The sequence below is a fragment of the Rhinatrema bivittatum genome, chromosome 6 (assembly GCF_901001135.1).
Source record: "Rhinatrema bivittatum chromosome 6, aRhiBiv1.1, whole genome shotgun sequence".
Classification (NCBI taxonomy): domain Eukaryota; kingdom Metazoa; phylum Chordata; class Amphibia; order Gymnophiona; family Rhinatrematidae; genus Rhinatrema; species Rhinatrema bivittatum.
In genome coordinates this window covers 13,184,522-13,197,606 of record NC_042620.1, presented here as the reverse complement: position 1 = coordinate 13,197,606, position 13,085 = coordinate 13,184,522, and the positions used below count along the sequence as shown (strand labels likewise).

The following is a 13,085-nucleotide window of genomic DNA, read 5'->3' as shown; positions in this document are numbered from 1 at the left end:
CACACCTTCCTCACCCTTCCCCCATCCTGCCTGCTCACACCTTCCTCGCCCTATCCCCATCCTTCCTACTCACACCTTCCTCGCCCTATCCCCATCCTTCCTGCTCACACCTTCCTCACCCTATCCCCATCCTGCCTGCTCACACCTTCCTCGCCCTATCCCCATCCTGCCTGCTCACACCTTCCTCACCCTATCCTCATCCTTCCTGTTCACACTTTCCTCGCCCTATCCCCATCCTTCCTACTCACACCTTCCTCGCCCTATCCCCATCCTTCCTGCTCACACCTGCCTCGCCCTTCCCCCATCCTGCCTGCTCACACCTGCCTCACCCTTCCCCCATCCTGCCTGCTCACACCTTCCTCACCCTATCCCCATCCTGCTTGGTCACACCTGCCTCGCCCTTCCCCCATCCTGCCTGCTCATGCGTACCTTTGGCTGTTCCTTCCATCATGCTAGGGTGCACTGGGTAGAACGTTGTTTGTTGACTGAACATTCTATAAATACATTTAGGAAACCTCAGGGAGCTTCCTAATATATCAAGGTCCCTGCCAATGCCTGAGGTAGCTTTCATTCACCCTTGGACTCTGAAATGCGTTGTAAAGACTTGGCTTGGGTGGACATTCCCGTTCACTTAGATCCAGCAACCGATGGAGGTCGCCTTGGCTCACCCCACATAATTCAGCCCCTGCAGAACATAACACAAGATGCAGTAAACGAGGTATTTCAGCAGGGTCAGGATCAGCGTTTTGGTGGTGGAAACGCAGAAGGTCATGTCAGCTCTTTTAGAATGGGAATTAGACGAGTCTCCAGTGGTTGCTGTCATTGATGTATCTCCTGCTCCTGCCCCCGTTCTCCCACCCTAGGTCTCCGGAAGCTGGAAGCGTTGTTTGGTCTCCTCATCACGATCATGGCCCTGACCTTTGGCTACGAGGTGAGAATGCCTGAAAACCCCCTTCGTTTAATGCTTTCCGTTGTACCGGCCCTGTCAGGGTGAGGTGTGGGGGACTGATGCGTTCAGAGCCACGGGGCAGAGGAGAAATCTCTCCCCCCCCCCCCCCACCTTTCTGACAGCTTCGCAGGGCAAACCAAACCCCCACCCGGTTTCCCCGAGGCTGGAAGAGAAGCTCCTCCAAAAAGAGAGGCCCTGCGGTGCCTGCCGTCTCCCAGTTATGTCGATTCCGCAGTCGGTGGCGCCGCTCCTTCCACCCGTCAGCACGGTGCACTCAGGAGAGATACGGCGGCTTATGTTTCCAGGAGCGTTACCCCAGTCTGGAGGGTGCATCCATAGCGTGGGCAGGAGCAGATCACCCTGACCAGGTGTAAGGAGTCCCCTCCGGACAAGAGGAAGGGGACCAGAGCTGTTACTGTACATCCAGCAGCTTCGCCTCCTTACGGCTGCTCGTTACAGCTGCTGCCGTGGACCAGGAGGCCGCCAGTTCCAGTGCTGGCTGGGATGTTTCCTCTTATCGGGCCTTTCCAGGTCCGGCGGGGAAGGCGGGCACATTTCACCTCCCTAGCTAGAGTCCGAAGGGCAGAGGATGGGAGGGTTCCAGCCCCGCCGCTCAAACCTTCGGCCGGACTCATCCCTACGCATTCACGTTCCTGAAGGTTCGGGATTCCGTGGACGACCTTGCTCCCGTCGCTTTTTCCCTGGCACGGGAGCCTGCTTAGCTGGCGCCTTCCTCCGGGATGACCCTTGACGAGTAACGGGCCTGCTCCTTCCTTCCAGTACGTGGTGGTGAAGCCTGACCAGAGGGAGGTGCTGAAGGGCATGGTCTTCCCCTACTGTGAAGGCTGCGGCTCTCCGGAGCTCCTGCAAGCCGTGGGCATCATCGGGGCCATCATCATGCCTCACAACATCTTCCTCCACTCGTCCCTGGTCAAGGTAAGAGCGCCTCTGCGCGGCCGGCGGTGGTTTCCCCAGTGCAGAAGGGGCTGGGCAGGAGGCAGAGCTAGGACTGCTGGGAGGAGGGGGCTAAGAAGCAGGAGGGCAGATGGGGAAGAGAGGAAGGAAAACAGAGGATGGGTGGAGGGAAGGGGCAAGAAATGCGGAGGGAAGGAAAAGGAGATATTTTAGGAGTGAGGGACTGAGGAGAAGGGGGTGGAGGAGATGGAAGTGTAGGACAATGGAGAGGAGGGAGTAGGTGAGAGAGCCGAAGATACGAGAAAAGTTAGGAAGGGAGAGGAGGAGAGCTGGCAATGAAGCTGAGGAGAGAGAGTACTGGGGATCAGACCCAGGATAAGAGGCGAGGGAGACAGGACCCGTGATGGAGGAGAGATGGTGGGGAGGGAGAGAGGACTGGGGAGGGGGAGGGGCACAGGAAGAGAGGACTCTAGATTTCGTGTATTTGAGGTGGGGAAGGAATCCTGGGAGATAATGAAGGAGAATGGGAATAATAATTGAAGGAGAAAAGGGGAGAATGGAGGAAGAGAAGAGAAAAGGAAGCAGGGAAATCTTCCCCGTGAGAGAAGGAGATCCAGAAGGAAGAGCGAGAACAGAGAAACATACAAATGAGGGCAGCAGAAAAGGAGGACCAAGTGCCCAGCAAGCCCACGACAGCATCCTCTGTGCCCTGTAAGTTACCCCCATGCTTATCTGTTTCCCAATTCATAAAAGTCCGGGCCCTCGGGTGCTGTCTGAATCCATTTCCCTGTTATACCTCGCCCTTGAAGCAGAGAGCAACGTTGGAGCTGCATCAAAATATCAGCTGGAGTCTTCTCTGCTATTTTCAGCCCCTGTGCTCTCTGTATTTTCTGAGGTCTTCTCTGCTATTTTCAGCCCCTGTGATCTCCGTATTTTCTGGAGTCTTCTCTGCTATTTTCAGCCCCTGTGATCTCTGTATTTTCTGGAGTCTTCTCTGCTATTTTCAGCCCTTGTGATCTCTGTATTTTCTGAGGTCTTCTCTGCTAATTTCCGCCCCTGTGATCTCTGTATTTTCTGGAGTCTTCTCTGGTATTTTCAGCCCTTGCACTCTCTGCATTCTGCTGGAGTCTTCTCGGGTATTTTCAGCCCCTGTGCTCTCTGCATTCTGCTGGAGTCTTCTCTGGTATTTTCAGCCCTTGCACTCTCTGCATTTTCTGGAGTCTTCTCTGCTATTTTCAGCCCCTATGATCTCTGTATTTTCTGAGGTCTTCTCTGCTATTTTCAGCCCTTGTGATCTCTGTATTTTCTGAGGTCTTCTCTGCTATTTTCAGCCCCTGTGCTCTCTGTATTTTCTGAGTTCTTCTCTGCTATTTTCAGCCCCTGTGATCTCTGTATTTTCTGGAGTCTTCTCTGCTATTTTCAGCCCCTGTGATCTCTGTATTTTCTGAGGTCTTCTCTGCTATTTTCAGCCCCTGTGATCTCCGTATTTTCTGGAGTCTTCTCTGCTATTTTCAGCCCCTGTGATCTCTGTATTTTCTGGAGTCTTCTCTGCTATTTTCAGCCCTTGTGATCTCTGTATTTTCTGAGGTCTTCTCTGCTAATTTCCGCCCCTGTGATCTCTGTATTTTCTGGAGTCTTCTCTGGTATTTTCAGCCCTTGCACTCTCTGCATTCTGCTGGAGTCTTCTCGGGTATTTTCAGCCCCTGTGCTCTCTGCATTCTGCTGGAGTCTTCTCTGGTATTTTCAGCCCTTGCACTCTCTGCATTTTCTGGAGTCTTCTCTGCTATTTTCAGCCCCTGTGATCTCTGTATTTTCTGAGGTCTTCTCTGCTATTTTCAGCCCTTGTGATCTCTGTATTTTCTGAGGTCTTCTCTGCTATTTTCAGCCCCTGTGATCTCTGTATTTTCTGAGGTCTTCTCTGCTATTTTCAGCCCTTGCACTCTCTGCATTCTGCTGGAGTCTTCTCGGGTATTTTCAGCCCCTGTGCTCTCTGTATTTTCTGAGGTCTTCTCGGGTATTTTCAGCCCCTGTGATCTCTGCATTTTGTTGGAGTCTCCTCAGTATTTTCAGCTGCTGTGCTCTTTATATTTTTGGAGTCTTCTCTGGTATTTTCAGTCCCTGCACTCTCTGTATTTTCTGGAGTCCCCTGTGCTCTCTGCATTTTGCTGGATCTCCTCCTGGTATTTTCAGCCCTTGCACCCTCTGCATTTTGCTGGTAGTTGTGACTGAGAACTCATATAATATATCCAACGCTCCCACCAAGTTTATTAGAAGTCAGTGGGATCAGGGGGTACCTCCAGTATCTCCTCAGACAAGCTCTTATGGGTTGTTCTTGGCTGCAGCCTGCACCTCACATCCCATCCTATTGAGGTTAGAAATCACAGGATGTCTCCAGCGCCTTTACTTCTGTAACACCAACCTTTTCCTCTGCTCCCCCCACAGACCCGCGTTGTGGATCGATCCAAGAAACAGGAAATGAAAGAAGCAAATTTCTACTTTATGATTGAGTCCAGTATTGCTCTCTTTGTCTCCTTCCTCATCAATCTCTTTGTCATGGCAGTGTTTGCTGAGGCCTTCTACAAAAAAACCAACAAGGATGCAGTATGTACCACAGGAGTGCCATTACTACCCCCAGGACACACTGTGTACCACAGGAGTGCCATTACTACCCCCAGGACACACTGTGTACCACAGGAGTGCCATTATACCCCCAGGACACACTGTGTACCACAGGAGTCCCCTTACACCCCCAGGACATACTGTGTACCAGAGGAGTGCCATTATACCCCCAGGACACACCGTGTACCAGAGGAGTGCCATTATACCCCCAGGACACGCCGTGTACCACAGGAGTGCCATTATACCCCCAGGACACGCCGTGTACCACAGGAGTGCCATTATACCCCCAGGACACGCCGTGTACCACAGGAGTGCCATTATACCCCCAGGACACACTGTGTACCACAGGAATCCCCTTACACCCCCAGCACACACTGTGTACCACAGGAGTCCCCTTACACCCCCAGCACACGCCGTGTACCACAGGAGTCCCATTACTACCCCAGCACACGCCGTGTACCACAGGAGTCCCATTACTACCCCAGCACACGCCGTGTACCACAGGAGTGCCATTATACCCCCAGGACACGCTGTGTACCACAGGAGTCCCCTTACACCCCCAGGACACGCTGTGTACCACAGGAGTCCCATTACTACCCCAGGACATATTGTCTACCACCCAGGCCCAGATTTAGGCATGGGCAACACAGGGAACTGCCTAGGGGGCCAAATACCCAGGCCAAAGAGGAGTGCCAGCGGTGCCAAGGAGGAGCCTACTCCAGTCGTCCATTTCAGAGGTCCCTTCCCCCCCCGTTTCTGATCTCCAGGGTCTCCCAGCACTGTCACAAAACTCTTAAATCCGGCCCTGCTAGCACCCTAGGGTTTCCATTACACGCCTAGCCCCCCCCCCCCCCCCCAGGACATGGTGTGCGCCGTCAGAGGACAGAGGGCTGCCCTGGGGGTGTTAGAGGGAGGGAGCTGGCGAATGCCCTGATAAACTGCTCTGCCTGTCTGTGTTACAGTACGACGAGTGCAGGAACAGCAGCAGTCCGCACGCCGGCGTCTTTCCCATCAGCAATGAGACTCTGTCTGTGGACATCTACAAAGGGGTAGGTACTCAGGGAACCGGCCAAAGGTCAGGGGCAGGCGAGGGCCAGGTTTCTCTGCTGTCCCCCCTCCCCTGCTCTGAAGCCTCCGGTCTTGTCACTGAGCGAGCAGAGCCCGGGGTGGTGTGGGATGCCCACTAAGGATTAGACCTGGGTTGGCTTTATTCAGGTTGAATGCATTTCTTTGTCCTTGGGATAACTGCTCAGGCAGTCCCAGCTCCACCTCACCAGTGAGGGGTGGGAATGAAGCTCCCGGGGCTCTGGTGCTTTCCCTGTGCCTGCCCCCTACCCCCACCACACACACACACACACACACACACTTCTACACACATACACACATACACACACACACATACAAATACACACATACATACACACTTATACACACATACATACACACTCACACATACACACACACATACACACACACTTCTACACACATACACACATACACACACACACACACACATACAAATACACACATACATACACACTTATACACACATACATACACACTTATACACACATACACACACACACACACACACACACTTCTACACACATACACACATACACACACACACATACAAATACACACATACATACACACTTATACACACATACATACACACTCACACATACACACACACATACACACACACACATACAAATACACACATACATACACACTTATACACACATACACACACATACACATACACACACATACACATACATACACATACATACACACACACACTTCTACACACATACACACATACATACACACTTATACACACATATACACACACACACACACATACACACATACATACACACATACACACAGACACAGTTCTGCCAGTGCACCTCACTCCTGCCATGATACTATTCCAGTACTGAGACCCTCACACACATACATACACACAGACACATTCACATACATACATACACACATACATATACACACATACTCATACATACACACATACACACACCTACATACTCATACATACACAAACACATACACACACATGCATACATACACACACACATTCACATACATACACACATACATATACACACATACACATACACACACCTACATACTCATACATACACATACACACACATACATACATACATACAAACATACACACACATACGCACATACATACACATACATACACATACACATACATACACATGCATACAGACACATACATACATACATACATACACATATACACACACACATACACACCTGCATATATACACATACATATATACACATATACATACATATACACACACATACACACATACATACACATACACATACATACACATGCATACAGACACATGCATACACACATACATACACATACACACATACATACACATATACACACACACATACACACCTGCATATATACACATATACATACATATACACACACACACACACACATACCCACATACACACACTCCCTCCCCAATCCACTAATTATCATTCCCATGGTACGCCTTTCGCTCCCTATTCCCTAAACAGGAGGCTCGAATCTGGATTTCCTCCCCCGTCCACAGGACACTGGAATAAACCCAGAGGCCCGTTTTGTTTTGCCCAGGACGATGCCCCCGGCAGTGCTGTGTCCTTACCTTACACCCCAGCCTGTTACCGTTACTGATTCCCGGGCTATGGTGAGCTGCAGTGGGAGTGCGGCCGCGCGGAATGAATATTTTACTTAATTTGCCGGCTTCCTCTCCAGGGCGTTATCCTCGGTTGCTTTTTTGGTCCAGCGGCTCTGTACATCTGGGCAGTGGGGATCCTGGCCGCAGGTCAGAGTTCGACAATGACGGGGACATATGCTGGTCAGTTTGTTATGGAGGTGAGTGCTAATGTTTGAATGGGAGGAAGATGAGGATCTCCTCTGACGAATGCTCTTTTATTTACAAATGTGCCAAAGGCGTTACAATGAAACGTGTTTGGGGGAAAAGAAAGGAGAATGGTGAATAAGACAACGGAGGGCAGGTGGCGATCCTCTGAGGTAGCAATAGTAATTCAAAGCAACAGCACTGGTGACATTCTCCAAAATATCTGAGCTTGCCTGTTTACCTTCTCTCTTGCTTCTCTTTGGGTCTTATTCCTACATCTCCTTCCTTTTTATCCTAATATTTTCTTTCTTTTTCTTAAATAAAAGCTGTGTATCTATGTATATCAGTTCTGGAGACCGTATCTCAAAAGGGACAGAGACAGGATGGAGGTGGTCCAGAGAAGGGCGACCAAAATGGTGGGGGGTCTCCATCGAATGCCTTATGAGGAGAGGCTGAAGGACCTAAATATGGATACCCTGGAGGAGAGGAGGTGCAGGGGAGATAGGATACAGACCTTCAGATATCTGAAAGGTTTTAGTGATGCACAATCAACGACAAACCTTTGCCAATGGAAAGAAATCAGTAGAACTAGGGGTTACGAAATGAAACTCCAGGGGGGACGACTCAGAACCAATGTCAGGAAATATTTCTTCACAGAGAGGGTGGTGGATCCAGAGGAGGTGGTGAAGATGAAAACATTGAAAGAATTCAAAGGGGCATGGGATAAGCACTGTGGATCCCTAAAGGTTAGAGGATGGGAATAAAGAAAAGTGTGCATGGGGGTAACTTGCTGGTGTGGTGGTTACTGCCCTTAACCAATAAACCTTCCTACTCTTGATGCAACTCCATCATTGCTCGCTGCTTCAGTGGCAGGGAGGAAAGGGGAATTGACCTCAGACAGCAACCGACAAGGGCTCCGACTTTGATAGTCTGGGAAACTAAGTATGGGGGAGACCTGTATGGCGCGGCAGATGCTACCATAAGCTCGCTGGGCAGACTGGAGGGAGCGTTTGGTGCCTTTCTGCCGTCACTTCTATGTTTCTAGTTCTCCATTACATTACACAGATGTAGCAGAACGTTCTCATAAACCGTGACCATGATTGAGAAAGTAATAAAAACTGTTTACCATTCACACAGCTCTGTGGTAATGGGGCATCCACACTCCAGCAGCTCCCCCTCCTCCCCTAGGACTCCCCCCCCCCCCCCCCCCCCATGTCTGGGAATGCTGCTGGTGCTGGGCTAGTGCACCTGAGGCAGGGGCAACAATGCTGCCCAGGTTAGGAGAATCGAATTATTAGGGAGGAGTAAAGAAGGGAACATCAGACCACATTGGTGAAGGAAGAAAGGTCATAAGAACCTGCCATACTGGGTCAGTCCAAGGGTCCACCAAGCCCAGTATCCTGTTTCCAACAGTGGCCAATCCAAGCCACAAGAACCTGGCAGGATCCCAAGGGGTGGAGAGAGTCCAAGCTGCTTATCCCAGGGATAAGACGTGGATTTCTGCAACTCCACCTTAATAATTGTTAATGGACTTTTCCTCCAGGAACTTTTTCAAACCTTTTTTAAATGCAGCTACACTAACAGCTTTCTCCACATCCTCTGGCAATGAATTCCAGAACTTAATTATACGCGCACTAAAAAAAAATTTCTCTTATTAGTTTTAAATGTATTAACCAATAAGTTGATTGTATGTCCCCTAGTTTCGAATTGCAGAATTTTAAGTTTTTGTGCGCAGAATTCCCCCAGGAGTATGAAGCTATTCATGCTTTATATGTCCAATGTCAGTATGATGCCCGCATGGGTCTCCGATGAAGATCTGCTCTTCAGCTGTCTGTGCTGTATTCATGCTTTACATATATCAGTGTGATGCCCGCATGGGTCTCCGATGAAGATCTGCTCTTCAGCTGTCTGTGCTGTATTCATGCTTTACATATATCAGTGTGATGCCCGCATGGGTCTCCGATGAAGATCTGCTCTTCAGCTGTCTGTGCTGTATTCATGCTTTACATATATCAGTGTGATGCCCGCATGGGTCTCCGATGAAGATCTGCTCTTCAGCTGTCTGTGCTGTATTCATGCTTTACGTATATCAGTGTGATGCCTGCATGGGTCTCCGATGAAGATCTGCTCTTCAGCTGTCTGTGCTGTATTCATGCTTTACCTATATCAGTGTGATGCCTGCATGGGTCTCCGATGAAGATTGGCTCTTCAGCTGTCTGTGCTGTATTCATGCTTTACGTATATCAGTGTGATGCCTGCATGGGTCTCCGATGAAGATCTGCTCTTCAGCTGTCTGTGCTGTATTCATGCTTTACGTATATCAGTGTGATAGCTGCATGGGGCTTTGATGAAGATCTGTTCTTCAGCTGTCCGTGCTGTATTCATGCTTTACGTGCATCAGTGTGATGCCTGCATGGGGCTCTGATCAAGATCTGCTCTTCAGCTGTCTGTGCTGTATTCATGCTTTACATGTATCAGTGTGATGCCTGCATGGGGCTCTGATGAAGATCTGCTCTTCAGCTGTCTGTGCTGTATTCATGCTTTACGTATATCAGTGTGATGCCTGCATGGGTCTCCGATGAAGATCTGCTCTTCAGCTGTCTGTGCTGTATTCATGCTTTACCTATATCAGTGTGATGCCTGCATGGGGTTCTGATGAAGATCTGCTCTTCAGCTGTCTGTGCTGTATTCATGCTTTACGTATATCAGTGTGATGCCTGCATGGGTCTCCGATGAAGATCTGCTCTTCAGCTGTCTGTGCTGTATTCATGCTTTACATGTATCAGTGTGATGCCTGCATGGGGCTCTGATGAAGATCTGCTCTTCAGCTGTCTGTGCTGTATTCATGCTTTACGTATATCAGTGTGATGCCTGCATGGGGCTCTGATGAAGATCTGCTCTTCAGCTGTCTGTGCTGTATTCATGCTTTATGTGTACACATATCAGTGTGATGCCTAGTCTGAGATCTAACGAAGGAAGAATTTCAGAAACTTCAAATACCAGTATCTCCTTAGGAATGAAAATTAATCAAAGTAGAAAAGGAGGAGGTTGTGTTACAGATGATAACTTATAGATTGATGCTACTTTATGGCTGATTGGTTTATTTCACTGCTTTATACTGCCTTTCTCATAAGAACATAAGATTTGCCATCCTCGGTCAAACGCAGGGTCCATCATGTCCAGTATACTGGACATAGTCTCCATAGCGGCCAATCCAGGTTACAAGTATTTGGCAGGATCCCCAGCAGTAGACAGATCCCATGCTCCTGACACTCGGGTGACAGAGTGGCTCTCCCCAAGTCTAACTGGCTAATAACAGTTTATGGACCTTTCTTCTAAGAACTTGTCCAACCCTTTTTTAAACCTTTACTATATACTGTGAGCAGCAGAGACTGAATACATGACGGCGTTTTGCAAGTTATCTTTCAGTGCTGGTTCACAGTGACCTTCCCTTGATGATTTTATACTCATCTGATTGTCCAAGCCCCTGAGGGCAGCGGCTGTTGAGCTGCGAAACTCGGCCTGAGTCGGGCATTTTTATGAACACGTCTATACGTCTCTACTTCAATAAATATTTGGAAAAGATCAAGGCATCTAATCTTTTTTTTGTTTACCTGACGCGCCCATGTTTATAAGCACAATTTGAGCCTTACAGAGGAGCAGAGAAAGGATACAAAAGCCATCCTTGATAGGGGTGTGAATTGTGTGATCTATCATCTTAACGATCGATTTTGGCTGGGGGGGAGGGAAATCTTTTCGTCGTGTTTTTTGTTTTTTTTTAAATCGTTAAAAATCGTAAATCGGGGGAGGGCGGGAAAACCGGCACACCAAAAAAACCCTAAAACCCACCCCGAACCTTTAAAACAAATCCCCCACCCTCCCGAACCCCCCCCCCCAAAATGTTTTAAATTACCTGGGGTCCAGTGGGGGGGTCCCGACGCGATCTCCAGCTCTCTGGCCACGGCTGCGTTGAGAGAAATGGCGCCGGTGGCCCTTTGCCCTTATCATGTGACAGGGCAAAGGTAGCGCCAGCGCCATTTTGGTTCCTGGTTCCCGACGTCACGCGTGCAGGAGATCGCCCCCGGACCCCCGCTGGACCCCCAGGGACTTTTGGCCAGCTTGGGGGGGCCTCCTGACCCCCACAAGACTTGCCAAAAGTCCAGTGGGGGTCCGGGAGCGACCTCCTGCACGCGGGCCGTATTGCCAATCTTCAAAATGGCGCCGGCGCTACCTTTGCCCTCACTATGTCATACGGGGTCACCCGTATGACATAGTGAGGGCAAAGGCTGCATAGAAACTACTGTGTAGTTTCTATGCAGCCTGGATTGTTCTGTTTTCCTAATAGGGGGTTTATTACTATTTTAGCTTGGTGTAATAGTAACTTTCATAGCTAGGGTTGTTGCTGTTTGAGTGGCTCTCTATGGGTCATGCCAATGCCTAAGACGCATTAAAGTGGGCCTAATACCATATAGGGTCCAAGTATCTCTTGCTTTTCTGCAAGGTTTTCTGGTTGGCACCTCAGCAGTGCATGTAAATATAATATACATATTGTAAGTGATATTTTTACGTCAGAAGACTGTGCTTTGAATGTTATTTTCATGTAAAATCTGTTGTTATAAATGCATAATTTTAATTGCATGTGAGGAGGGTGTGATGGGGTGGGGAGTGCAAGGCTGTAAGGTTTTCCTCGGGCACCTAATACTAGAGATGTGAATCGGAACTGATATCGGATCCGATTCTGGTTCCGATTCACATCTCTACCTAATACCCTTGCACCAGCCATGGGCACTGCAGTACAAACATTGAACAGAGTCTCCCAACTCGTGGCGTCGTGTGATGTGTAGTGGGTGAGGGTGCAGTCTTTCATTTGGCTGTAGGTGCCAAGTTGCCTGACTATGACTCTGAATACAGCTGTTGAAAATATCATGCACTGCGGAGCTTCCTGAGTTGAAATGAGAAGTATGGGGCAGGACCGGCAGGCTGACATTGTCAAAGCAACAGATACGCATCAGTGAAGCACAGACGGCTTCCGCAATAAGTGACAGCAGGATAACCCATCTGCAACCAAACCTGCAGCATGGAGGTATTGTGGCAATGTACATAAGCGAGAGAGAACAGTGAGCAGCATATGGAAAAACATGTATAGGTCATGCGAGAGCCCGAATCATTTTGTGAGAGTGAGGATCGAGCAAAAGGTGAAACAGTGTGAGTGAGGAGATATCAGAGTCAGATGGTGCAGACCTTCTCAGTCCTGATGTCATGATCTCAAAGCAGTGCTCAGGCGGGGGAGAGGGAAAGGGACAGAGACAGAGAGGAGCAATGGGGCTGGAGAGAGATGGGCTGAGAATGCAGGACAGAGAAAGCTCGCTGGCAACTGGAAATAGATGTAAATGGAAGGTCTGGGAGAGGAACTGAAAGAAGGAATTCTGGCTAGGAGAGGAGGAGAGAAACTGAGAGGATGAGACGGATTGAGAAAGGGGGCATGGGCTGCGAGAACAGAGGAGAGGACAGAGTCAGAGGGAGGATGTGACCTGCCACAAGCTAAGGAGCTGGCATGGGTGTGAGTATGTGATGTGCCACCCAGGATTTGCTCCACTTGATTGGGGGATTGGGGGGTATCATTCCCCCTTGTCCTGGAGTGGAGGAGTAGCCTAGTGGAGAAAGTACAGAGAAGGGCAAGC

General features: G+C 49.3%; 1 protein-coding gene across 2 annotated transcripts in view; it reads left to right on the top strand.

Annotated features, from left to right (window-relative positions):
- SLC11A1 (solute carrier family 11 member 1) overlaps nucleotides 1-13,085 on the top strand; it is an 87,343-nt gene that overhangs the window by 39,020 nt on the left and 35,238 nt on the right. For both annotated transcript variants that reach the window (XM_029605058.1, XM_029605057.1), the window contains exons 7-11: nucleotides 864-931; nucleotides 1,730-1,885; nucleotides 4,307-4,465; nucleotides 5,446-5,532; nucleotides 7,299-7,418. In XM_029605058.1, coding sequence (XP_029460918.1) covers nucleotides 864-931; nucleotides 1,730-1,885; nucleotides 4,307-4,465; nucleotides 5,446-5,532; nucleotides 7,299-7,418 — 590 coding nt within the window. The remainder of the gene's footprint in view (nucleotides 1-863; nucleotides 932-1,729; nucleotides 1,886-4,306; nucleotides 4,466-5,445; nucleotides 5,533-7,298; nucleotides 7,419-13,085) is intronic.